General features: G+C 37.2%; 1 protein-coding gene across 5 annotated transcripts in view; it reads right to left on the minus strand.

Annotated features, from left to right (window-relative positions):
- The window catches only part of MAP4K3 (mitogen-activated protein kinase kinase kinase kinase 3), a 138,146-nt gene extending 112,528 nt beyond the window's left edge, over nucleotides 1–25,618 (minus strand). For 3 of the 5 annotated variants that reach the window (XM_016142258.2, XM_016142257.2, XM_016142255.2), the window contains exon 1: nucleotides 25,190–25,617. In XM_016142258.2, the coding sequence (XP_015997744.1) occupies nucleotides 25,190–25,285 (96 nt within the window). In that variant the 5' untranslated portion in view covers nucleotides 25,286–25,617. Of the gene's footprint in view, nucleotides 1–25,189 lie in introns of all 5 variants that reach the window. The other 2 variants (XM_016142254.2, XM_016142252.2) reach the window with 1 other exon arrangement.
- Between the last annotated feature and the right edge of the window lie 1,368 nt (nucleotides 25,619–26,986).

Consider the following 26,986-nt stretch of genomic DNA (forward strand, 5'->3'; position numbering starts at 1 on the left):
TTACACCAGAGAAACAACTGTAGCTAACCTCTTTTTGGTTTCTATTACACCCAGGTCTGGGTGGGAGGACAGTAATTTAGAATATCGAGGAGGGGCTGCTATACTGTCTTTTAACAAGAAGGCAGATTTCCAGTTCAAGAACAGGCCAATGAATTATTTAAGTAAAAGACGCAGAAGAATCCTAGATGGGTTGACAGGACATTCCACAAATAGTCAGAATCAAGAATTCTGAGTTGTCTGTATTGACGCAACAACCTGTACCCATTTTAATAAGTTAGAAGTCCAGAGTTCTCGAAAATTAAGAATATGATCATGACAAAGCAACTGGTAATATTGGAAAAAAATCTTAGAATTTTTTTGTAAAGCTTTTTATCTATATAAATTTTGGTTGTGTGCTCAAACATTATAATAAACTCTACTTTAAATCACTAAAGTCATTTAATTGTAATAGCCAATAATCTTATCACACGATTTTGGAACAAAAACACAAAGAGATGTGTGAAGGAATAGAGAATTTGTCTTCCAGAGACAAATGTTAACTTACTAATGAAAATAATGCTTAAAGAATTATTTTTTAAAAGGCCTTTGGTTAAAGACCATAATTAGTACTGTAGTAGTATGAAATATAAAAACATTTTCCTAAATTTTGAAAAGTTTTCTATCTTCTCAAAAATTAAGCTTTCCTACTCTAGCAATTAAACCAAATTGTATGGAAGAGCCATTTGAAATACACAAAAGGATGAGTGATATGACATTAAAGATTTTTACATATATGTTATATATATTATATATATAATATATATATGCTATTGATACTGATTGTTCTAGCATTGCTTTTATTTTTTGATTCAAATAAAACATGTTCACACCATATATTCTAGCTAGGCATCACGTAAACTGTTTTGAAATAATAAAGTTTAAAAAACAAAATATTTTGATGTCATTATACTGTTTTCCTCAAAGTTTTAGGTAAATGGACAGAACCCAGTGTCCTCTTAAATACAGAACAATAATTAAATAGTAATTTTTTTTAAGCCAGATGTACTCCACATAATTTTATGCCTTAATTTAAATTGAGTGGATTTCCTGAGAGGACTAGGAAATGGACATCTACATCTGAGAAAAGTCTTCCTGACCTCTATTTTTAATTAAAGCTATTATATGAGATCCAATTTAAAAGCAGAGTACAGAAAGATAGCCAGTAAGTTTGACTCCCTTACTTCCAGCATTAATGCAAATGTTGTGTCTACATTTTTCCTACTTAAATTATACATAAAGTTGTGCTGCATCCTCCAGATTGAGTGTTACTAATTTACTTACATTCCCTTTCTAAACGGTGACTCCATTTCACTATACGAGGTGGAGGAAAGAACGGTGTGTAATTTCAGTGTCTCATTCAGTTACTAAACATTTATTGGGAGCCAAATACATGCTAGGTATGGTGCTGAGACACAACACTATTTTTAGCTTACAATGAATGTCTTTGTTACGTGGTAAACGATAATACTGGAATTCTGAAAGTCTATTCCCCTGGATGACCATGTGAAATTGGTAAGAGTAGATGGAACTAGTGACCTTGTATCAGGCAGGCTTCATTATACATTCGGTTCTGGGTATGTCAAGTATCTCTGTTCTACAAATGAACACAGGAGTCTTCCAGAGTTGAAAACACAGTTCCAAAGGGAAGAACAAGTGAGATTTATGGCACTGAAAAAACTTGAAGGTCTGCAGATAGGGAAATGTAATGCCTTCAGACTCCAAGAATATTGACTGGTGACCACATTTACATGGTGTCTAACTGGGGGTTTAAATGCTTTACAGCAATGAAGGGCACTCTGGAAGTCACAAAGTACTTTCACAGCATTTTGTTTTAATTTTCCTGACCTTATAATTCTACACAGGAAAGGAACCAAGTGAGGGTAAACCAGGTTTTTAGTCCTGCAGTTCCCAAAAATGTCTTCTGTGGAATTGGGATATTACAGTCATTAGGGAAAAAAATTAAAATAAATTTGCTTCGGTTCATGATCAATTAATTTAGAGAAATAACTGATAAAAGTTAAACAGTACATCTATTACAGGACTTCTCAAAGTCCTTAATATGCTATTACATAATGTGACTCTCCATGAGCAGGAAGGATTTTCCAAATTCATCTGAAAATGGAATCCTTTAATCCTTAAGGACCACTTTAAGGACCTAACGTTCCAGAAAACAAACAAAATAACAAGAATCAAGTCAGAAGAGAACAGACTTTTGGAGGCAAAGCCTACTGACAGCCAGGTCGGGAATCTGGAAAAACAACCACAAAATAGCTCAAGAGGAAGCCAAAATGTCCGCCATCTCCTCTTGGCTATACACTGGCTAACTGGAGCAATTACTGTTTTCCTCCGAAATATTTACTGAGCTTCTATGATGCTCCAGGGACTATGGCAGAAGCTGAAGACAGAAAATGAACAGGACAGAGAAGGTCCCTGATTCCATAAAGCTTACATTCCAGTTGGAAACAAACACAAGAAAATATCAAAATTCATTAGAGCTATGCAAGAGGAAAAAAAACAAACGAAAACCTGGATGATGTGACAAAGAGAATATGATTGAGACAGGCTGATATTAAAATAAAAATAAGTAAACAAATAAGTAAAATGCTGGAAACACCTACAGGGCTTTCCTAAACAGTCATGAATACAGGCTCAAATGTACATAACAATGAAGAATGGGAATAAATACTATTCTGATAATAGTTAACATTCACAGGGTACTGAGTATGTGCAGGGTACTATACTAAGATTTAAAAGCTTTATTATTTAAACCTCACAATAACCATTTAAAGAGGTAGAGACTGATAGGAGGAAGGAACGTACTATTAATTATTTTCATCTTACAAATAAAAGTGAGGCAAGAGAAAAATTAAGTGTTCCAGGTCACAGAGCTAAAAATCAATAGAGCTTAAATTCAAATCCAGCAATAAAGGAGCTAAATTCCTAACTTTTTGGCCACCTGATGTAAACTGCCATTCCAATGATTTTTAAGATTTCTTGCATCTCTTCACTGTCTATTACATGTAACTTCTGCCTGCCTCTCTTAAGTTACTAGCAGAGAGACCCAACAAAGGCTTCATGGTTTTTTTCTTAACAAAAGAAGAAACTGCATCCTGATGTTCAAGAAATAAAGAAATTCATCAAAGAGCATATAGTGGCAGTCAAAGAGCCAGGCTAAACACCCTGAACCAGAAAAAAATGACAGGTGTAACCAAGTTCCAACACAAACTAAAAAGAACTTAGCAAGAGATGAGAAAACTATAGCCCTGAATGGTTAAATAACTGAAACACAGTCATTTATCTAAATAATGAGGAGGCTATCCCACCATTGTCCTCATGCTCTAAGGATGGGGGCCAGATCAGTACTGCTTGGAGGATGGACTGGGTAGAGTTAGTGGACAGATACCAGTACTGATGAGAAAAACAAGCACAATCACAAAATACCTGAAATCAAAGACTAACAGCCAAAAACAGGTCACAGCCAGTCACTGAAAGACTGGGATTAACTGTGAGAATCCATTTGCTACACAAGGAAAAGCCAACACAGTAGAGATGCATATTCCAAGAACAGGGACAAAATGGAAGAGAAAGCAATCAGAAAAAGTCACAAGAAAGGCAAGACCAGTAGAGGTAGGTACACTGTGCTACCAGACAAAGGAATCTGCTCACAACTATCTTTCTCAGAGCTACCTGGAGAGTTCTTGGAATACAAGACGCCCTACCTCATTTGGGCTAAGAAGTTCTTAAGAAAGCTTCGCTTTGGATCTCTTTGCCATTTGTGGCGGTTACTTCTTACAGAGAATGTACAAGATTCTGATATATTCCCAAAGTACATTATTCCTTCCTCCGATCAGTCTCTACCTCTTTAAAGTAACAGCACAAGCAGATTCTTTAAGTAACATTCACAGATTCCTACTATACTTTTCCAAGGTGACCAACCACAAAGAGGAATAGCTCAAGCAATATTTGCTGGCTGAAGGTGACTATTATGATAAACATTAAAACATTCTGCCATAGTTAAACATGACTTTGTTTCTCTCGGCCTTGATACTTTTATCACAAGTAACATCTGTACAGAAATGGCGAAGTCCGGAAACCAGAAACATACCCACCAATCTCTCCATTGAAAACCAAACAGAGAAGCGAAGAGAGGCACCAATCTTCAAAGATCAGTGCTCCACAGATGAAGGGGAAAAAAAATCCTACTCTTTAATTAATACCTTAAAGTTATCATCTTCCTGCCAAATCCTAGTGAGAATTTTAGAATTTTACATTAAAATCTTTTAAATAGTTTTAATACCATTCTAAGGGAAATAAGAAACAAGTAAAAATTTAAAAGCACCTCAAATTACAATTATGTTAGGCAGATTTTTCAGAAGAGTAAGTTCCCTTAAAATGTTTCAGAAATGTTTTCGAGACACTGTCCCCAGGGCCCACCTCCACCTGCTTGCAGATATGATTTCCTACCCTGCCTACTGTGCCTCAATTCTTTTAAGAGTGTGTACCAATCTAGTACTTTGAACTTTTATGAAAACCAAATATTATGTAAATGTAATTAATTATATAAATGGTAATTCATTATCTTAAATTATGTCACTAAATTTACAGAGAATCATAACTACTGCCACCAACAATTTTAGTAAGAACTAAGAAGCTCAAGGGATCAGAAGCAATTCTATGGGTCAAGTGCAATGGTCCATAACTTGAATATGGTTCACAGCCAGATTTTCTTTTCAGTGAAATGACAGTCTGTCCTTGTAAAGTCTAAACTCCATATAGGAAGTGAAGTGCTGTTTCAAAGTTATGGTTCTCAGTTTCAAACATATGGCCATCATTTTAAAAGTATACAGACCAACTGAACAGGCATCAGAATTAATGATAAAAGATTACTATGTAACTAATCTGACTTTGCTTAAGCAGCAAGAGAAATTTAACATGATCTACAACTAAAATGAAAACTGTTACCACACAGGCACGAAAGATCTCTTTGCATTTATTGGTAGACAAGTAATAAATAGACTCTAACTTCAACTTAATTATGACTTAGTTGAAATTGCTTTATGGGACTGACTGCCTTAAACAGCGGGAGCAAAGGAGATAGCCAGTAAACAGGAGAAAGGAAAATGAAATTATGGTGAAAACAGGGCATTATTTCGATGACTAAACAAACAAAACTATATTTGATAGTTTCTAATGGTTTTTAAGTCTCTCCAATCCTTTTAAGTTAGTAATGTTAGGCAATAATAGTCGTCTTTAGTTTCTAATATAGCAGTTAACTAAAACATAATTACAAAATAACATTTGAAAGAACAAATTCCATCTATCAGTATCTTCTCTCTGATTCTACAACTCAAAATTTAAGTTGACTGGTTGTACACTGAACTGCATAATTCAAATGGATGAACTGTATGGTATGTGAATTACGTCTCAATAAAGCTATTAAAAATGTTAAGACTGACTTGGGGGAGGGGGTGGGGGAGTGAAGATGCAGTGTTTGACAACAGAGCTCCAGAGTAACTACGGCTTTCTATGTGAGCTGACCAGTGAAGCCAAATGCTAAACAGGCTCTGGTGAAAGAGAACGGATTAGATGTTTCTGGCATGTTAATAAAGAAATTCCTTCAACTGATTTGGTTTTTGACTTGATCAGCAGCCAACCAAACTGCTTTGCTAACTGAAATTCTGACCTACTCCTTTCCCCTCTGTGCAAGGGACATATGTGAAGAGGGTGAGAACCACATGCTTCCACCAGAAGGAGAAAATAATCTTCTGGAAATCACGGAGGGGTTGGGGGAAGAGCTGTCCATGTTTTATTCCAGAACATTTTACATTTTCAAAAGCATAAACTACTTTCCTCACAAGCACAATCTCAATTAACCAGATGAAAACAAACCTTCTCCTTTAGAGATACACAGTTCATTTTCTGCATGTTTGTCATTTTAAAGAAGTATATTCTTTTCTAATCATGGTCCACTGTCATGTCCAGGGATACTATGGGAATTTTTCTCATATCACTTAACCACTTTGAACCCTCCTTCCCTTGCAAAGAAAAAAAATACTTAAAAAAAAAAATTAGAAACCAGCACAACAGATGTACAGCTCCATGTTTTCACACACCTACTTTCGGCAGTGTAGCCAAATGCATGGACTCCACTGGCAGACTGTCCGGGTTCAACTGCTGCTCTGCCATTTACTAGCTAGGGACCCTTGTGTAAATCACTAAAGCTCTCAGTGCCCTTCTATTCTCACCTGTAAAATAGGAATAATTAAAGTTCCTACACCATAGCATGAATTAAGACTAAAATTGGTTATTACATGCAAAAGTTCACAGAACAATGCTTACCACATGGTGTATAATTGCGATTATTATTTCAGAGTAAATGCACACCTTTAAAAAAAAAAGTGTAAGAACAGTTTGGTTTGAAAACTTGTAAAACAGAATTGTGACAATTCCTAAAAAGCTATACAGGTATACTGAGATTAACAAATACGAAATAGAAATGGATGACGGTGGACGGTGGGAGCCAGGTTTCTCACTTCTGGAGAAGGAGGCTATAGATAAGCAATGGGGGAAAGCTGGAATGAACCATGTGGTGCCGGATCACATTTAGAGACATCGGTATGAACTTGTAGTTAGCTTAAAATGTACACAGACAGACGGGTACAGAAACAATTATGGATGTGTATGTAAAATGGGTGATATGTATGTTTCCTTCCTCCAACTACTGAGAAGGCCTAGAAGTAATGACACATCAGTAACAACAAGCACGTCCACAGCCCATATCTTGGTTTCTTATACTATTGTCCAAGGAACCAGGGATCCCTGGAGAAATGGCTGATTATAAGGCTGGGGCTGGAAATATAAATGATGAGCCTGAAACACTTTATGTTGCCAAAAAGTAAGGATGTCTTTAAAACAAAATGATGGGGACATATCAAAAGGACACAGGAGACACCTGAAAGAGGTCCCAATGGCTAAACTATTGGATTATAACCCAAAGCATAAAATATACATCTATAAATCCATACAAATATAAAATAATTCAAGAGCAAAGATATAAATCCCTATACGGAAGAATTCCAAGTAATTTGTATAGGTTAATATCACTAGTGATGTCATGTTAACAGCATAGATACTTTATCCTCCCCCAAATCCTAAACAGTCTAACCATGAGAAAAACATCAGACACATCTAAATTGAGAAACACTACAAAATACCTGATCAGCACTCCTCAAAACTGTTAAGGTCATCAAAAACGAAAACTCTGTGAAGCTGTCAGAGACCAGAAAATTCTGCTTAAAGAGACATAATGACTAAATGTAATGTGGTATCCTGGATGAGACTGTGGGACAGAGAGAAGACATTAAGAAAAAACTAGTGAAATCCAAATAAGCTATGGAGTTTAGTTAATAGTGAAATACTAATGTTGGTTCCTTAGTTGTGACAAATGTACCACGGTAATGTAAGATGTTAACAGGAGAAAAGTGGGCGAGGTATATGAAGAAACTCTCTACGTTGTGACTTTTTATAAATCTAAAACTATTCTAAAATTAAGCTTATTTTTTAAATACCTTAATTAAACAATAAACAATTGAAATAAATATTTAAATGCTATGAGTTTAAGAAAATGAGTTTAAATCTTGGTCAGATAAACAAAAAGATATTTGTCTCCCTGAACAGCTCATCACATCAGGTAAATGAATAATTTCTACAAGCAATATTGCTAAAAAAAATTTATTCCATAAGGTTAGTTTCCAGACTTTTCTAAAGCCCATCAAAATAAGTTAAATTATATTTTTAAAATATTTTGTCTAAAAATCTTATAAAACAGAGCCCAATCTAAATTTCAGAATCTTTCATACGATCACTTCTTATAAAAGCAACATAGGTTATGTTACAGAAATATTCTTTAAATTATAAGTCAAATATTGCGCTATATAGAATGACAGAAACAGCTAAAGAAATCTCAACTCAAACAATACAAACCTACTGTAAAAATAGCAACTCTACCCAGTAATTAACAAAAACCTTCAATTTTGGTTTTTGAAAGGAAAAAAAACAGTTTGTCAAACCTCATGTAACCATAGTTTACCAAAGAAAAGAAATCTCGGCATTCCAAATCAAAACATCTTATATGATTAGCAGACTCAAGTAGTGTTAGTGAATCGCTATCAGAGCACTAACCAGAAACATAAGACCCCTAAAATAAAAATGGCAACATAATGACTATGAAATAAAACTAACAATGACTGAATTGTTCAATTATTGTTCAAACTAAATAACATTCAAAAAAAGTAAACATAACTGTGTGTGGCCTGTTTCCACAAAAGGCTTTACAGTCTCTACTCAATGCTCTTTGAAGGTTTGGGGTTTGAGTTTTTATTAATGGAAGAAAAGGTGGCTGGAGCATAGGAGGGGGACAGAGAAGGGTGAGATGAGCGAGTTTTAACAATGCCATTGTCCATCTAGTGTCCTATCACTCAGCCCCTTCAGTGCCTTCTTATTTCTACCGACGTTGTCACCTTCTAAGAATGACATGGAGGGAGGGAAGTGTGTAGGGACAGTGGGAGACCATTAAATCACCTACCTATTCCTGAGGCAATGAAAGGAAAACACACCCAAAAAGGGATTTTAATGATGCACAGGTGTTCAAAGAAAACTCTAACAACAACCTTGGGTAATCTCGATGTCTATTTATTTCATTATTCTTCCCTGTTTCAAGTAGAAAATATTTAGGAACTTTTAATACCAAATCTTTTTCTAAAGACTGTATGTAACATTTACATACATTTGTATTTACAGCATAGGTCTTTTATATCATATTTAATTCATTTAATAATATATCATATATACTTCAAAAGAAAGAGTAAAATCATGACTCCTGAATTCCCTAAATTCCTTGGATACTAAAAGTGAGGAGAAAGTTAAATAACAGCTTTTTTTCCTTTGAAATCTCAGGGCAAAAGATGTCCCCTCTCTTGGCTCCCATCTCTGAAGCATTCTTGTCCTCATGTGTGTTCTTTTTTTTTTTTACTATCTATATCTCCCCAAAGGTCCCTTCAAATCTATGTGTCCACACTTTGAGAGGTTGGGGGTGGGGAGGGGAGGAGAGGAATGGATGACACCTTTCTACTAATATATTACCTAAACCAATCTGTCCGAAATCTAACTCCACAGCTTGCTTCACTCAACTTCCTCAACTCTCCAAGCTATCTAGGCCTCGAGCTTCTCCTATCTTTAATCTAATTCACATAATCACCATTCACTCTTGGATTGGTGCACCATCTTTCAAATAATCTGGAAATATCAGACTGAGGATTAACTGTCCACCCTGCATATCACACATCCCTAGCCCCACAGGACTAAGAGGTGGTGCCTGTCATCAAGTAGTTCACTATCTATACTTCTATTCAAACATCTTCAATGGTTCCCTTATTTCTATCTTATTAATTTATACCCTGGTGACAGTTTCTCAAAACATATCGTGGTTTCACCTACTTCTCTACAGCAAAAAAACAGCAACTACAAAGCACGGTTCTGGAGTTAAGACTGCTTGAATTCAAATCCTGATTGCACCACTTACTAGATGTATGACTTTCGGCTTATCCTTTGCCTTTCTTTTTGTGCCTCAGTTTCTACATCTATGAAATGGAAATAACGATGCCTATCTTATAAGGCTGTAAGGAGAATTAAAATGAGAATAGCTGTAAAGTGCTTACATAAGACCATGCCCAGTACATAGTAAGTATTCTATAAATGTTATTTGCTATTATTATTAATATTCAAATTTCCCAATATTCTCCAATACAAATCATTTGATGTAGTTTGACATGTCCCTACATGATCCCTTCTTGCTTATTCCTGCAATATTTACCCCAACTATAATGCCTTTCCACTTAACCCCAACTATAATGCCATTCCACTTAACCTATTTAAATCTAAACTATACTTCAAGGCCTAGCTTTCATCATGACTCTTTTAAAAAGCCTTTCCTTTGGCTTTATTGGCCACAGACTGCAATCACTTTCTGATCTAAACTTTTACCAAGAATCACATAATTCCATACATAGTCACAAAATGCTCCACATTACTTAATGTTGTAATTAAATTAGTACTGTTTCCTCATCTAATCTGCCACCTCTTTGAGAAGCGGGATCACATCTTCTTCATCAGCCATGGTACAAAGTTTAGCATAGATGTTCAATAAATACACTTGAGGGATATTTAAGAGAGGATAGGAATGATATGGTTCTAGAAGAAAGTAGCAGAATCAAACTCTTCAACAACAGACTACAGAAGATGTCACCACCTCCTTATCTTCTGAATCACTGTAATTAGGATTCTTTGCCGACCATTCCAATGCCTCTAGAAAACAAGCAAGAACATTCTCCTAACTAAACTCAATGAACTCCCAGTCCTCACCTCCCCCTAGCTGTCTGCTGTACCTGACTCCAAACTACAACGTTTTAATAACCTCAAACAGTTACAGAGGGAAGACCATGCAAGGACATCAGGAGAAGACGGCCATCGATAAGCCAAGAAGAGAGGCCTCAGAAGAAACTAACCCTGCCAAAATATTGATCTCAGACTTCCAGCCTTCAGAACTCTGGGAAAATATATATCTGTTGTTCAAGCCACCCACTCTGTGATACTTTGTTATGGCAGCCCTAGCAAATTAACACAAGGAACCAGAAATAGACCCATACAAATACAGTCAATTATCTTTGACAAAGAAGCAAAGGAAATTAAATGGAAAAGTGATAGTGTTTCCAACAAATGGTACTGGAACAACTGTATATCCGCATGCAAAAAACAACAACAACAACAACAGCACCACTTAGACTTTATATCCCTCACAAAAATTTAACTTCAATGGCTCATAGACCTAAATATAATATGCAAAACTATAAAAGCTCTAGAAGATAAGAGAAAATGGTAGTGACCTTGGTTTGGGTTTGACAATGAGTTTTTAGATATAATCCCAAAGGCACAATCAATAAAGAAATAATTGATTAGCTGGACATCATCAAAAAATTCTGTTCTGCTAAAAAAGGCTATTGAGAGAATGAAAAAAATAAGTTATAGATAGGGAGAAAATATTTGCAAGACAAATATCTGATAAGGGATTATATCCCAAATATACAAAGATCTCTTAAAACTCAACAATAAGAAAAACAATCCAATTTTTAAAAGAACAAAATATCTGAACGGACACCTCACCAAATAAGAGAGACAGATGGCAAATACACATATGCAAAGATACTGAACATTATGTCACTAGAAAATTGCAAATAAAGAATAAGATACCAATACACAGCTATTAGAATGGCCAAAATCCAAAACACTGACAACAGTAAATGTTGGTGAGAATGTGGAACAGATACAGGAGTCATTGCTGGTGGAAATGCAAAACGGTACAGACATCCTGGAAGACAAATTTGGAGTTTCTTACAAAGCCAAACATAGTCTTACCACACAATCTAGCCAAATGCACTCTTTTGTATTTTACCCAAAATTAGCTGAAAAGTTATGTCCACACAAAAACCTGTATATCCGCATGCAAAAAACTTAACCATTAATGTCTTCAGTTTATTGGTTTACATTTTATGCAAGAGCTTTTATTTCTCTTCATTTTGATATAAATGAAGAGAAATAAAAGAATCAAACTGACCAAATCTGAAATGTTTTATTCAGCTTTAATCATAACCGCCAAAACTTGAAAGCAACCAAGATGTCCTTCAATAGGAAAATAGATAAACTGTAGTACAACCACACACTGTAATATTATTCAGCTATAAAAAACAAATACGCTATCAAGCCACAAAAAGACATACTTAAGTATATACTGTTCAGTAAAAGAAGTTAGTATGAAAAGTCTATACACTATATGATTCCAACTATAAGACATTCTGGAAAAAGTATAACTATGGAGACAGTAAAAAGGAAAAAAGAATCAATGCTTGCCAGAGGTGAGAGTCAGGGTAGGGAGAGCACAGAGGCAAAGCTCAGAGAATTTTTAGGACAGTGAAAAAAATACTCTGTATGATACCATGATGGATACATGTCATTATGCATTTGTCCAAACCCATATAAAACACTACGAATGAACCCTAATATAAACTACAGACTTTAGGTTAATAATAATTTATCAATATTGGTTCATCAATTACAACAAATTATAAGCTTAATTAATGCAAGATGCTAATAATAGGGGAAATTGTGATAATATCGGGAAATGGGGCCTTTGGGAGATGATTAGGGTTAGATGAGGTGATGAGGCTGGGGCACTCATGATGGGATTAGTGCCCTTGTAAGAAGAGACACCAGAGAACTTGTTTGCATGATCTCCCACCATGTGAGAACACAGTGAGAAGAAGGTGGCCATCTACAAACTAGGAAATGAGTGAGTATTCACCAGAAACCAACTACGCTGGCACGACTTGCTCTTGGACTTCTTGTCTCCAGAGCTGTGAGTTAGTAAATTTCTGTTCTCTAAGCCACTTAGTCAACAGTATTTTGTTTTGTCAGTCTGAGCTAACAGAATCAAACTGACCAAATCTGAAATAATTTGAGCATCAAAATAAATAATAGTGATGACTTAGAACCCATGAATAAAATAAGAATTCATAAGTCAAATTAAAAAAAAATGAAGAGAAATAAAAGCTCTTCCATAAAATGTAAACCAATAAACTGAAGACATTAATGGTTAAAAAGCCACTATTTTGCCACCATCACAGCAAAATTCAAGTAAGAATCATCAATTGGTGCTAAAACTCGTGGGTGAAAGATGAGGAAGGAGATATTATATAGTCTCCAAGTATCTCTCCATAAATTACTTATTAGAAAAGGAAAAAAAAATAGCTTTACAGTGAAGAAACCTGGCAGGTGTAATGTTAACCAAGTGATCAAAGCTAACAATAATGGGACAAATCAACATCATGTACTTCCTGATATGAGTCACTGAGGACACATCACTTACATATGTTTTTGGCAGAAATGTGTACCCTGAATTTAAACAAAAGGAAGTACCATTCATACCAAAATAATATTCTACAAAATAAATTATGTGTGCTCTTCAAAAATGTCAGTGTCTATTTGGACAGAAAAAGGGCTAAATAACTATCTTGATTTAAAAAGACTGAATGGTCCTGGAAACTAAAAGCAATGTATGAGCCTGGACTGGTTTCTGGACTAGAGGGAAAATGCTATTATGGACATTATTAGGACCATTAGTAGAAATCTGAGTAAGGTCTACAGATCAGATAATAGTATTATATTAATATTAAAATGTCCTAGTTTTGATAACCACAGTTTTATTTAAGTGAATATATTTATTTTTGAGAATTATACATTGAAGTATTTATGGGTAAAGAAACATAATGTCTGTAACTTACTCTTATATGGTTCAGAAAAAAATAAGATGTATATAGAAAGAGAAAGAAAGGAAGAAAGAAGAGAGGGCGGGAGGGAAGGAGGAAGAAAGAACAAAAGGAAGGAAGAAGGAAGAAAGGAAACTACCAAATAATGCTCACCAGGAAGAAGAAAACTGAACACAGAATGGAGGAGTAAGATGCCAAGAAACACTGGTAAGCAAATAAATTGAAAACACATATGGGTAAATGTAAGAGAGCACAATGTCTGTATAAAACAATGATAATAAACACTCTTCTGGGAGATTTACAAACATTGTAGAACCAAAATAAGAGACGACAACAACACAGAGTAGGAAAACAGTAATTGAAATTTAGCATTCTAAAGTCCATGACTAGAAAGAGAACAGAGATATTGATTAACTTTATTATGCATGTTGATAATTAAGGTAACCACCCAAAGTATAAAATAAAATGTGTAACTTTTAACCCAATAAAGGGGAAGGGTGGAAGTAGAAGAAAACTTACTGAATACTATCCAAATAGCAACTAAAGCAGGTTAGAAAGACAAGATTGGCCCTAATGAACTTGGAAAATATTATATTATAAATCAAAAGAGTTCATTCTTCAATCAGCAACTGTCTGCATCTTGGCTATTTGAAACACTCACATTTCCCAATATGGACCCTTAGTTTAGTCAGAATGGTTGTCTATTATCTCCTTGCCCATTTTGGTGCCAGAGCTATATTTTTATCCCTTAATCTATTTTTTGGGAATGGCTTCCCTCACAGTTATCTACAAATGCAAACACATTAATCTTTAAGTCTCAGATCAAGATATACTCTTCTAAGAAGTCTTTGCCAGATAAACCCCAATTCACCTTTCCCTTAAATTCAATTTTTATAGTATTTATAACATGCGATTATTCTTTTAATTGTTAAAATATGCCCTTAGAAATGTTCTTTAGATGTCCCATTTAGCCATATTTTGTTTCCTCAATCACAGCATAAGCTTCTTAAAATCAGAAAGAAATTCTTTAAGATTTCATAAACAATCTAGCACTATGGTGTTCATTTTTCACTTAAGGATAAAGCAAACCTTAAGTTATTTTTCTTAAGCTCAAAATACGAATTTTGCAAAATATGCACACAGTTAAACATGCATCTCATACACAAAAATAAATCAGGTTTCTAAGGACTTTGTTCTAATCTTTGGATAAAGCTAAAGCGCATAGCTTTTTTAATAGTCATTTCCCCTGTTTTCTCTTCACTTTTGCCAATTTTAAAAGGGGTCCATCTGCTCGGGGCTAAAACTGTGCAAGGTTAAGTCAAAGGAAGTCAGACACCACTAGTACAGTGAGGATTTTAATAAAACTGAAAATGTGGCTCACATTCCAATTACTATACCACCATGAAGAAGTATTACATAATAGTCATCTTTTACTGCAATATTAATAGAAAAAGCTAGGGATAAAATTTATAAATTAAATAGAAATAAGGCAAAACACTGATGAGATAAATTAAAGACCTAAATAAATAGAGAGAAATTCCGTATTCACAGATCAGAAGACTCAATCAATGATGTTAATACCTCGATTTTCCACGAATTGAGCTGCAGGTCCCAATAAAATCTCAGCAGGCTTAATATGTAATAAAATGTCACAAAATTATGTACAAAGACATGAAAAATGAGAGCATGCAAAAAGTGGTGAAATCTAAGTTCACTGCATTGTGTCACTTGATTTTAATAATGCTCTACAGCCATGTAAAGATGTCACCACAGGAGGAGCTGCGTATGGGGTATACGAGACCTCGTTGGAACTTTCTGCAACTTCCTATGCATTTATAATTATGTTAAAAACAAAATCTCAGGAGGCTTTTTTCATATAATTTGAAAGGCTGATTCTAAAATTTATACAGAAAAGGCTAAGGAAAATTTTGAAAACAGAGAAAGCTGGAGGACTTATTACCTGATTTGAAGGCTTTCTATAAAGCTACAGTAAGCAAGACAGTGAAATACTAGTACAGCTCAGCAGAACAAAAAAATACATCCGCGCTTGTAATATCAATTGATTTTTGTCAAAAGTACCAAAGCACTCATTTGTGATTCATTTATATGAAGTTCTAGAGAAGCTGTTATAGTGATAGAATTCAGAACAGTGATTGCCATGTGGGGTTGAGGGGTGCTCTACTGACTGGGAAGGAACACAAAGACACTTCTGAGGTGAAGGATATGTTCTATGTGAATAAAGGGCATGGGTGACACAGTTGTATATATATCAAAGTTAAACTAACAGGAACACACAAGATCTATGCATTTCATGGTAAGTAAACTAATGTAATTTTAAAAGTACAGAATGGCATACAAATTTTTGTGAAATATTTGTCTAAAAAAATTTTGAAAGAAAATATATAAAAACGCTAAGCGTACTTATACTCTTGGGTGTTAGAGTATTGATTAATCATTTTCTTACAAGCTGTCATCAATTTTTCTTATAAAAATGCACATAGACGTCATAATCAGAATAAAAAAGGAAAGTTTTAAAAAACTTATGCCAAAATACAAATAGGTAGCCTATATTCTACAGCTCAACTCATTGATTCTTCCTATCAATTACCTTCCAAATCTGTAGGATTCTTATTCAAAAGAACATATCTTTGCACATCCTCCTGGTAATCTCTCAGTAAGAGCGAGGAGAAAGGGACTGACCCTTATTAGTTTCTATTAGCCCTAAAGACACTGCTAAAGAATTAGTATTTTCCACAGAACAATGAAAAAAGGTATTATTAGTGTTTCTTTAGCATAACCACAGCCAAGAAAATGATGAAAAACCTCAGAGATCTCTATTTTCTAATAAATCATCATAGCTCCCCCTTCTCACCTGTCTTTGTAACTAATCTCATTCTGCAACTATTATTTGTATAAATATTTATAAAATAAAGCACCTATTATGTGATCTTTGATCAAGTTTAAAATTGTGAAGTCCTCTTTGAATCACCTCTCTCCATCTGCATCTCCATATTTCTCCACAAAGCTCTGTCAAATTTTCTCCAAGATGCTTCTCATTTGTTTCTCCCTTTTCATTCGTCTCGTCTAGCGCATCATCACTTAACCTCACCCTTAGTTTACTACATATGATCTAGCACAATTCTGGGGGTCCTTGGGATTCTTTTCTAAGGGTCTGAAAGGTGAGAACTATTTTCAAAGTAATACTAAAACATCATTTGCCCTCTTTTATTGTGTTGATATTTGCACTAGTAGTGCAAATGGTGGTCAAACTGCTAGTGCCTTAGCACAAATCAGGGCAGCTGTATTTCTTCACTGCCACGCACTCACAGGGGAAAAAGAAAGCCAATTTCACTTACAAATGCCCTTGTTGAAGCATACACATCATTAATTTTATTACATCTTGACCCCTGAATGCATGTCATTTTTTAATAATTTATTTGATGAATGCTGCATACCAAAGTGTAATGGTTGTCTCCAAGAACAGCATGTGTGACTGTGAGTTGCAAACTGAACTAGCCACTTTTTCCACAGACCACTTTTACTTGAAAGGACTGACAAAGTGTGATTGATTATTCATGCTTTAATTTTTGACATTTCCCTGAAAATTAAATAAATGAATCTCTCACTTCAATGAAAAAAATGACAGTATTTGTTGCAGGTGATGCGTTTAGTAATTTCAAAGAGAAATTTGAATCTTGGAAAACTTCTATCTAGCATCAATACTTTAAGACTTTTCTGATGAGATGAGTGATGATTTTTGATATTATATAATGAAATATATCAACTTTGGAAAGATGGGATGACTCAATGAATCTGTATTTTCCAAATGACTAATGCATAATGTTAAAAAAAAAAAAAACATGCAAGGGTAAAAAAGATCTACTTTAAATCCAAGAGAGTCCAGTAATTAACATTTTAACATAATGATAGGTAAAGTTCATTGGTATGGCCTTGGATTCCATAGTGCAACTTTTATGAAGCTACCGTTGTCAGGTTGTGGAGAAATATCAGAGAAAAATAGCCACAATTATCTAAAAAAGTTCTAAAATATTCTCCTTTGTCAAATATATACGTAAGAGACTATATTTCCTTCAAATATGTCAACAAAATAAAATATCCCAAAAGAATGAATGAAGTAGCAGGAGCAAGAATGTGTCGTTTTCTATTTAACCAGACAGAAATGTACAGCAAAATATACAACAATGTCACTCTCCTCACTAAATTCTTTGTTTGGAAATATAGCTATTTGTCATAAAAATGTCGCATTTATGTTAACATGAGATAGGTTTAACATTCTTTTTAATAAATTGATATTTTAAAATTTTCCCAGGTATCATTGTTAACATAGTCAACAGCAATAGGTATAAACTAACAAACAACTTTGGGATTCTCAATACTTTTTAAGAGTGTAAAGAAGTTCTGAAACCAAAAGGTTTGAGAATTGATTATTCTATTTAGCAGACATTTTTGTCCTTCCTTTCTGGTCCACTTTTACTATAATTGCCAGAATAATCCAGAGTACTTTCAATATTATTAGTCCTTGTACAAAAAGCCTTTAGAGCTCCTAAACATCTTATTGCTTCATATCTAAACGACTTACCTAGTTTTCAGGAAGCTTTTAAATTGGCCCTGCCTCATCTAGCATATCTTACTTCTCCACGCTCCCCAACACAAGCCTTCCACATTAGTTGATCCTCTTTTCTAGTCTCCAAGCCTTTACCTAAATAGTTACATTCACCTGGAATGTCCCCCTTTCACACTCCAGTCCCATCTCTGCTTTCCTCCTCTCTCTTCCAGCCTCCTCCAAGCTACCTAAACTTTACTCACTCATCCTTAGGGGCCTGAGGACAAAAAGAACGGCACCTCGAATGTTACATTTAAAAGTTTCTGGGCAATGAAGATTCTTGGAGTAGGGAAAGATGGATGATTTATATAGAAAGAACTTTCTTACTATCTCAAATTTCTAAGAGTTTAAACAAACAAGATAAATGTCTTATTTGAACATATCTAAATTTACGGTCAAATCTAAAATTTTTCCATGGAGTTTAAAGTCTAAGGTAGGCAATACAATGTCACATTAGGAATCCAAACCTATAATCTCAAGTCAAGGCAGCTGGAATTCTGAAACGTGGCATCTTCCAGAACAAAAAAAGGACAGTAAAAAACAAAGCAAAAATAAACATGATTTCATCTCCTGAATCTAAGGCCTTTTGGTTTTGGTGAACAAAGTCCTCTTTCTATAAGCAAAAGGTAATCAAATTTTCAAAAAACAAACAAAAAAAATAATATGTAACAGTTACATATATTTACTAGTCACTAAAAGTCTTCAGTTTAAATTGACAAAGTACCTATAAGCATACAATTATGGACATTGCTTAATATGTAGCAGATAATTACATTAAGCCTATTTAGTTTAGGCTGAATAATAATGCACAATGCTTAATTCATTCTGTATCCACTCATGCCAGAGCTGTAAGTCAAATCCAATGCCATCTCCTCTATAAAACCTGCTGTGATTTCTCCCAACCAGAAATAAGGATCTCCTTCCTCTAAATGCATGTAGCACCTTTCTTCCTCTCATGTCAGTTCATTCATTCAGCCCACAAATATCTGAGTCTAATATGTATCAGGGACTCTTCCAGGTTCTGGGGATACAGTAGAACAAAACGAAACCACCAGCGTCCTGAATTTGCACTCTAGTGCCAAGAGAAAAGCAAAGACAAATAAATATACAGTGATGCACACCATAATAAAAATTAGGAATAAGGAGCAGAGCTGCATTTTCTATGAAGCTAACGAAACTTAAAGTTCAAGCCCTTTCACTTGCATGGGCCTCCCTGAATGCTGAAAGGCCTACTACCTAAGCTTTGTGGCTTGCTCTGAAAACCATAAGAGCCCCTATCTCTCCCTCTTTTTATTTTAGTATTATAATTACTAATATCCTTGTAATAGAAATAAAGTTTGTACGTGGGGAAAAAAAAGTTATGGGACATAAGAATGCTGTAGGTGGGGAGAAGCAGCCATTTTGCTAACAGGAAACATTTTATAAGAGTATTTCTGATTAAATGCCCAAAGAGATCTCAGAAGAAAAGGTTCACAGAATTTTGTTAGGACATCTTTTGTCACTCTAAATAAATATCTACTTTCGTACCTAATTTTTCATTCTAATTTATTTGTTTTCTTAATGAAGACACCCAAAACTGTATAAACTTCAAGCTCTTACAAAATCTGGATCCATGCCTGGTAAAGACAGAAAGTGAGGGCAAGGTGTTGTTTTATATAGGGTAGTAAGGAAGAGACATTAAAAGGTGACATCTGAGCTGAGTGAGACCTGAGAGAAATTAAGAAACAAACCATACAGATATTGGGGGAGGGAAAACTCCCCCAATACAAAAATCCTGAAGCAGAAGCATTAGAAGCAGGGTAGGTTAGGAATACAGTAGCAGGAGAAATACATAATAATACTAGATACTAACATTGATTAACAATTACTGAGTAATATATGTTAGGCACTGCCCTAAACAGTTTTCTAAGCATCTCCATTTTACAGCTGAGGAAACTAAGTCACAAAGAGAACAATTAAATAATTGGCTGGTGGGTGGTGAAAGAAGGCAGTCTGACTCCAGAACTCAGCTCTGAACTTGCTATGCTGCAGAGAGGTCGGTCGTCCATGTGTGGAACTAGATGTCTAGATAATCTCTCAGACAGTAAGAGATTTAACACGCTAGAAAAGAAATCGACAAGGTTTTGATCTCAAAGTAGGATAGCTAAAAGCAGGTATGCATTTTATGTCCCTGTAAACACCTAGCACCCCAAGTCTTGGCATTTTTGCTACTCCACCTACACATTTCCACTAACAAATTTTCTTTCATATTGTAACTATTCAATGTAGAATGGCTGTTCAACGTACTCTCGAGAGGACTAACAACTATTCATTCTCAATACAAAATAATGCATTAGATTTTCTTTCCCAATTAAAGATTTATACACAGATCAAATCTTAAAGGTAAGTACCTCCCTTCAGGGATTCAGACCCATACCAAAATCAGAAAACTTGGGTTTTTTGTTTGTTTGTTTTAAAGTGCTCTAGAGAAATTATCCCATGGTCTGTTCCATTGTCACTTTTCATCTCAAATAACTACTGGGAAATTCTACTTTAATTTACCTTAAATATTCAAGCAATCTTTCCAAAGGTTAGGACCATTTCTTCTGTCCTCCATGTAAAAATGAGCATAACCCCAAATAACTATGTTTTCTTTTCCTTCAGTTGCTCTTTTCTAAATGCTTAAGGTCTTCCTGTCTCTCATCAGAACTGAGTTTTCCAGAAAGGTTCTTATAAATCCTGGCTATAATGAAAAAATCAGTGTTTGATGATATTAATCAGAACATTTTGAAAGATGCAGTTACAAATAAACCAATACACAATTCACTAAATACTTGAACGTACAAATTAATTTCCTGGTTTCACTGCACAAGCTTCAATTTTTCTCCTGTCAGCTTTCACAGAAACTCCAAATCTGTTTATACAGACTACCATGTGAATGCTACTTTGGAATTTAGCAACACTGCAGCTTCTGCTTCAAAGGAAATGGCCTCCAAACATACATAGATAAAATCGATATCAACATTTCCAAAGCATGTTCTACAAAACTTTCTAAGGACAAGCAATAATTACTACAGAGAAAAATAATCCTATAGTCTAGTTTGCTGGGCTACACAAAGTTTAACAGGCTTCCTGACCATAGGACTTCTCTATCTTTAACACACTCTCAGTACTGCTTTTCCTGGAGCATCTATCCCAGCCACACTATGAAAAATGCCTACAAGGTCTAGTCCGGAAGTGAAAGATGATTTCAAGGCTTCAAGCCTTATCAGCAAATTGTCAATAGTGGGGCTTTCTGACAAAAGTGGGATATGAAGAAAGGCACAAACTTGGAAAAAGATATAATCTACGATGAGGTCGGCTGGAGACATTGGGCTAGAGCTCAGGAGAAAGCACAAGGCTGGAGAAAACTGGGGGTGGGTGGCAGGGACCAGGCTAAAGCCTAGAGTCTAGGTAAGATACTAAGACTGGCCCTTCAAATTATCCTTTGCCTTACCCTATTCTGGCTTTTTTATCTTCTGCTTCTCTAGCAATAAACCATGAAAAACTTCAGGACATGAAGACTCTAAGGGTAGGAATAATACGAATTAAACTGAAAAACTGCCTAAGAAAAGATAGCACAATGCATGTAAAAATCTTATTAATGTTAATAAATGTTGATGTGATCTGGTAAAAACCAAAAAATCAAAAAGAAAAAAGAAAAAAAAAACTACCTAATTTCTCCAAGAATATTCTTTCAAATGACAAACCTACCTTCATATCAATCACTCTTCTCTTTTTGACTTATTTGAGAATGTAATGAATGCTATTAAGTCATCTCTCTAGAAAAACACACATACATACAACATCAAATCTATCAATCTCAGAGGGCTTCAGGGGCCTCAGTAAGGACCAAACACAGAGCTCTTTCTAGCTGTCAACTCCTAGGTACCTAGGTAACCCTTGCTAAAGATACTTTATCTCACTGACAGATAAAGCCCGCAGTTACATGACATTTAAAAATAAGGATAATTTGTGTAAAAAACTATATTTTCATGTACTTTATGACAGTGCAGAGGAAATTCATATTTGCATTTTTTAGTACAGGAAAAATAAAAACTTATTTGTTGAGTAAAATTCAAGTAATTTATAAACAGAAAGCATATGACGGTAATACCTTCACAGCAAAACAGCTCTGCGACTAAATGATTTTACAAGTCCACATAGCTAATAAATTCCAGATCTTCCACATTCTAGTTCAGTGCTTTTAAACTATACCACTTTAAACATAATAAGCAGATGATTACATCATGTAGGACACAGTTTTCAAGGTAAAAATTCCTAAAACACCAACCTTATAAGACTATGAACAATTAGGTCTCTAATTTATTTACTTAATCCAATCATTCCATTTTATCACCTAAGCCCTGACAAATTAAGAAGCAAGTTAGATGTACAGCCTTTTAAAAACAAACCCTCTAATGCATGTCTCTTTAATCAACACAATTTGTATAAATAAGAAAAATCTAGAACAGCAAAACAAGTACAAAAAATGCTCTTTATAGCATGAACATGATTACAGACAAAAATACAAGTAGTTTAAACTATGGGTTATCTAGCAAGCAGGGAGTATGATGCCAAAAACCACATGGAGTTTTTCTGCTTTGGGTCCCTGGTATTGGAAGACTGGCAGGCAGGGATCAAGCATTCATTATCTGATGTCTGCTTGGCAGATGACAAAAACAGTGAGGCCTGGCTGCACAGCAGAAGTTAGGTATCCCAACTACTACTTAAAGAATCACTGTAATTCAGTGTGTGGCTACAACCAAAATGCTGAACTAAGTGTGCCTCAGTTTCACCACTGGAAATTCAGAAATACATTATCTGCCCATACTCTATCTTTAGAGCAGTACTGCCTATTGGTTAAGAAAGAAGTCTCTAAAGCTAACTGGTCAAATTTTGGCTTTGCCACCTACCAACATTAGCAAGTTACTCTAACCCTCCTGTGTCTCAGTTTCTTCAACTGCAAAATGGAGTTAGTGTCTCTTTCACAGGGTGGTGAGGATTAAGTAAATTAATACACGGAAAAATCTTAGAGCGGTGCCTGACAAGTAATAAGCGCTCTCTGAATGTTAGCTTTTATTATCGTTTTAAACAAATGACAAGATTAATCAATTTACACCTGTATTGCACTTACATGTCCTTAGGAAATTACAGGCCTTAATTTGTTTACTTTTTAATCATGTGGTTTAACTACCAGCTGTTTTTTTCTAAAGAGTAAATACACGGCCAACTATTCTTGTAAAGAACTGAAAAAGAACTTATCGTACACACTGTCACCTAAGACTTACACATTAGCAAAGTTTTACTTAACTCTTCATCAGACTATAACTAGGCTCCCTTAACCAGTTGTAAGCTCCCTTAACCAGTTGTAAGCTACTTGGATCCATTCACTTTGACTTTTACAATCACCATCAATTCCAAAATGTAATAATGGTTATTTTTACCTGAACTACTGCGACAGCTTCCTAACTGCTCTTCCTCCTCAAATCCCACTCCACACGCTGTAGATCTTTTAAAAATCCTCATCTAATTTCACTGCCCTACTTAAAACCCTGCTATGGCTCCCCATTGTCCTAGAGAGAAGTCTGACCTCCTCACAAGACCTAAGAGGCCTGCCCCATCTAGGGCCATCCCTTTCTGGTTGCTTAGGCCACATATGCATTCTCTCAAATCCTTACCTGGGGCCTCAGAGATTGTGTTCTATTTAGCATAATCCTCTCTCCCCACTGCCTCTGACTCCACTAAAGGAGAGAATGTCTTCCTGTTACATGCTCTCATAACCCTAATCCTAATCCTCTCTTCTTCTCTGCAGCACAAAATAAAACTAAAATAGTATTTAAATAGTTATTTAATATTGTTTTTGCCCCCCAAAATATAAACTCCAAATAAGACTTGGAAACATGTCTTTTACTGCTGAAATCCAAGTGCTTCGATGCCCAGTACCTTATACATAGTAGGTGTGCACAATACACCTGTCTATGGGGAAGTGATAAGTGATGGTGGAAAGTCAATCATCCACAAAACCATACTAATGCAGAATACTGGCTGCATGGTATTAATTATCCACATTACCATATGCACTGCATTGGAGTAAAAGTAAAAACCTACTGCCTAAACGTGGGCAAAATAAAGTTAAGACTAAACTTTCAAAAGTCAAATTAAGTTTCTTTGTGCATCCTCAGGTGTTAAGTGAAACGGGAGGAGTTCCACTTCAGTTACCAGTAAGAAGATACATAACTAAATCAAGACTGCTGCCACATTTGGCACTATCCTTCTCTCTTCTTGGCAGCCTCCTCAAGGCCAAGAGTTGAGCTGGCCAGGGAAGAGTGATTTATCTCCACATTTAGAAATGGTCCCTCTACAACAGGAATGCTGTACTACTCATTGGCTTTGAATTCTAACCTTGTCAAACCAGTACCTTTCCGAAGTAGTCATTAAAAATAAAAAGGAATCCTATGTGTAAAAAAAAAAAAAAAGTTTAATAAGGCATCAAAGTCCCATTCGACTTAGAGAAAACAAAGTTGCTCTTTCTTTCAAAGAAAATAAAAATCGTGCTAACTTGATCTTTTACGAAGGAAGTCATTACCTAGAAAATTAAAAGAAACAGATATGCCGATGCTCACAGGCTAAAGGTTGGGAGGCTGTCTCGATGGAGGCTGCCCAGTGTACTAACTACCACGAGGCCTGGTGGGCAGCAGTTCCCAACGGACAGCAGGTAATGCCAGGTCCGTTTGAAGCACGCAGGTTTGACATACGCCAAACCCCTGCTGTCTGGTTAGACGCACTGACCCTGCAAATGCAACAAACGCCCAGCCCCTGCGCTAGGATGAGCAGACCTGCCCGCTCTGGTGCAGCCCTTCCTGGGAAACGCGCGTCCAGGGGGCACGGCTCAGGTAAGGACTTGGAGGTCTCAGGGTTAAACGCTTGGCCCTTTGTTCGCTCCAAAGCATCGGAGCCCTGGGCACCCGCTCCGCCTCCTCCCCCACGGCTCCCGGGCGCCAGCGTCTCCCGCGGAGAGGCTGAGCGGACTCCAACGCACGGGCTCCGCGGCGCCCCCGGCCCGCCCCCAGCCCTCCCCCGGTGGGTCCGGACCCCGGGGACTCCGCGGCGCGCAGCCCCTCGCCCTCACCTTGTAGACGTCGCCGTAGGTGCCGCTGCCGATGCGCTGAATCAGCTCGAAGTCCTCCTGCGGGTTCCGGCGGGACAGATCGAAGCCGGGGTTCATGGCGGGCCCCGGGTGCACCCCGCCTCCCTCCCGGGCAGGGGAGGGGGGGCGCTCAGGGGGCCACACGGAGAGTGGGAGCCGCGGCCGGCCCCCGGCTCCCCCGGCGGTCACAATCGCCCGGCTCCACGCTGCGGCCGCCGCCGCCGCTCTCCTCACACCGCCGCCGCCGCCGCCACCGCGGACGACGACGACCGGGCTCACCGTCCCCGCCCCCCGCAGCCCGCTGCCGAGCCGAAAGCCCCGGTCACACCCACGGGGAGAGGAGAACGCTCGCAGCCCCTCGCTCGGGGTGAAACTCCAACATGGCTTCCGCCTTCGCCGCTCCTCCCCCTCCCCTTACTCCCGCTCCTCCAACCTCCTCCCCTCGTTCCCGGGCTCCGGCCCGACTGCGCAGCCGCGATCCCGGACCGAGCGCTCCCCGGCCTCGCGCGCGCCCGGCGCGAGCGCGCTGCGGCCCTGCGCCGCGGTGCGGCGGCAGCTGGTGGCCGGGACGTACCCGACCTGAGCCTCTGCGGCCAGTCGTCCGGGGCCAGAAAAGGTTTGCCTTCTCCAGGGACCGCGGGAGGGACGGGCAGAAAGTGCTCTTATTTGCTGCTGATTCCCCTAATGACAAAGTTTGACGTTGCCAAATCAGGTCCCAATCCTAAGCAGGTAGAATAGTTTTAATTTGCAAAACAGCCGAAGTCCCAAACTGGTTTTTTTAAAAGCAGCTACACATGAGACACGGACATTCTGTGATTGCGTGGCAAAAGCCCCTGAGAAAAGTGTGCTGTGCTTGTTCAATACCCGACAGTCGGGCGCTTGAAATTGGCCTGCCAGGGAGCAAAAGAGGAAGGCCCAGGAGAGCGGCCAGAGAGGCATGTGGAGTGGGTAAGGCATGGGAAGCTGGGGGCGGGGGAGGGGGGACGAGCGGAGGACACTCTGAGCTTCTCCCAGCCAGCCGGTATAGAGGGCGTGGGAGGCAGGCAGAGCTCACAACTAAAGCAGTGATTGACCTCACCGGAGACTTCTGGATTATCAAAGACCGGGGCGGGGACTGCAAGCTGTCAAGCAACCTTGCAAAGGAGAGGTGGTGGAGGGTGGAGCGTAGACTAGTTCCATTCCTGCACCTGAAATGTAAACACATGATGATCCGGGAGCTCTTTAGTTTACCAACCCAAAGCCCCACCCTGCTTAAGACCCAGATTGCAAGCATTACATCCAATCGATGTGGACACCAGTGCCAACTGTTAATACCTGTCAAGAAATCATGTGGGTATGGAGGGTTAATTTTCTGTTCTCAATAAATTGCCCACTTGGCATTTCCAAAAGCTTTAATCAAGTAGGTGATGGTCACTTTGGCAATACCACTGTGGAGTGTTGCTTCAGAAATGCTTTCCTAATACCCTTAAAACACCACACCTTCTGACCACTCATATTCCCTAATGCCTGCTGACTCCTGAGAAACTAGATCTCATCAAACCTGTTGGGGATAAAATAAATAGAATCAGACAATAGTTAGGCAAACTGCTTCATACATTTTTATCTTGTTTCAATCCTTTTGCTTGTGGTAAGATTGCATAGTGACTAAATTCCCAAAGCGGTTGTTTACTCTCTGAGTATTGGCTAAAAGATGTTGGAAAACAACCATTTCTTCACCTATACAAGTAGTCTTTCAATTGTCTAATTTTTAATTATTTTAAAGCTTATATTGCTGATGCT

The sequence above is a fragment of the Rousettus aegyptiacus genome, unplaced genomic scaffold (genome assembly GCF_014176215.1).
Source record: "Rousettus aegyptiacus isolate mRouAeg1 unplaced genomic scaffold, mRouAeg1.p scaffold_m13_p_7, whole genome shotgun sequence".
Lineage (NCBI taxonomy): Eukaryota > Metazoa > Chordata > Mammalia > Chiroptera > Pteropodidae > Rousettus > Rousettus aegyptiacus.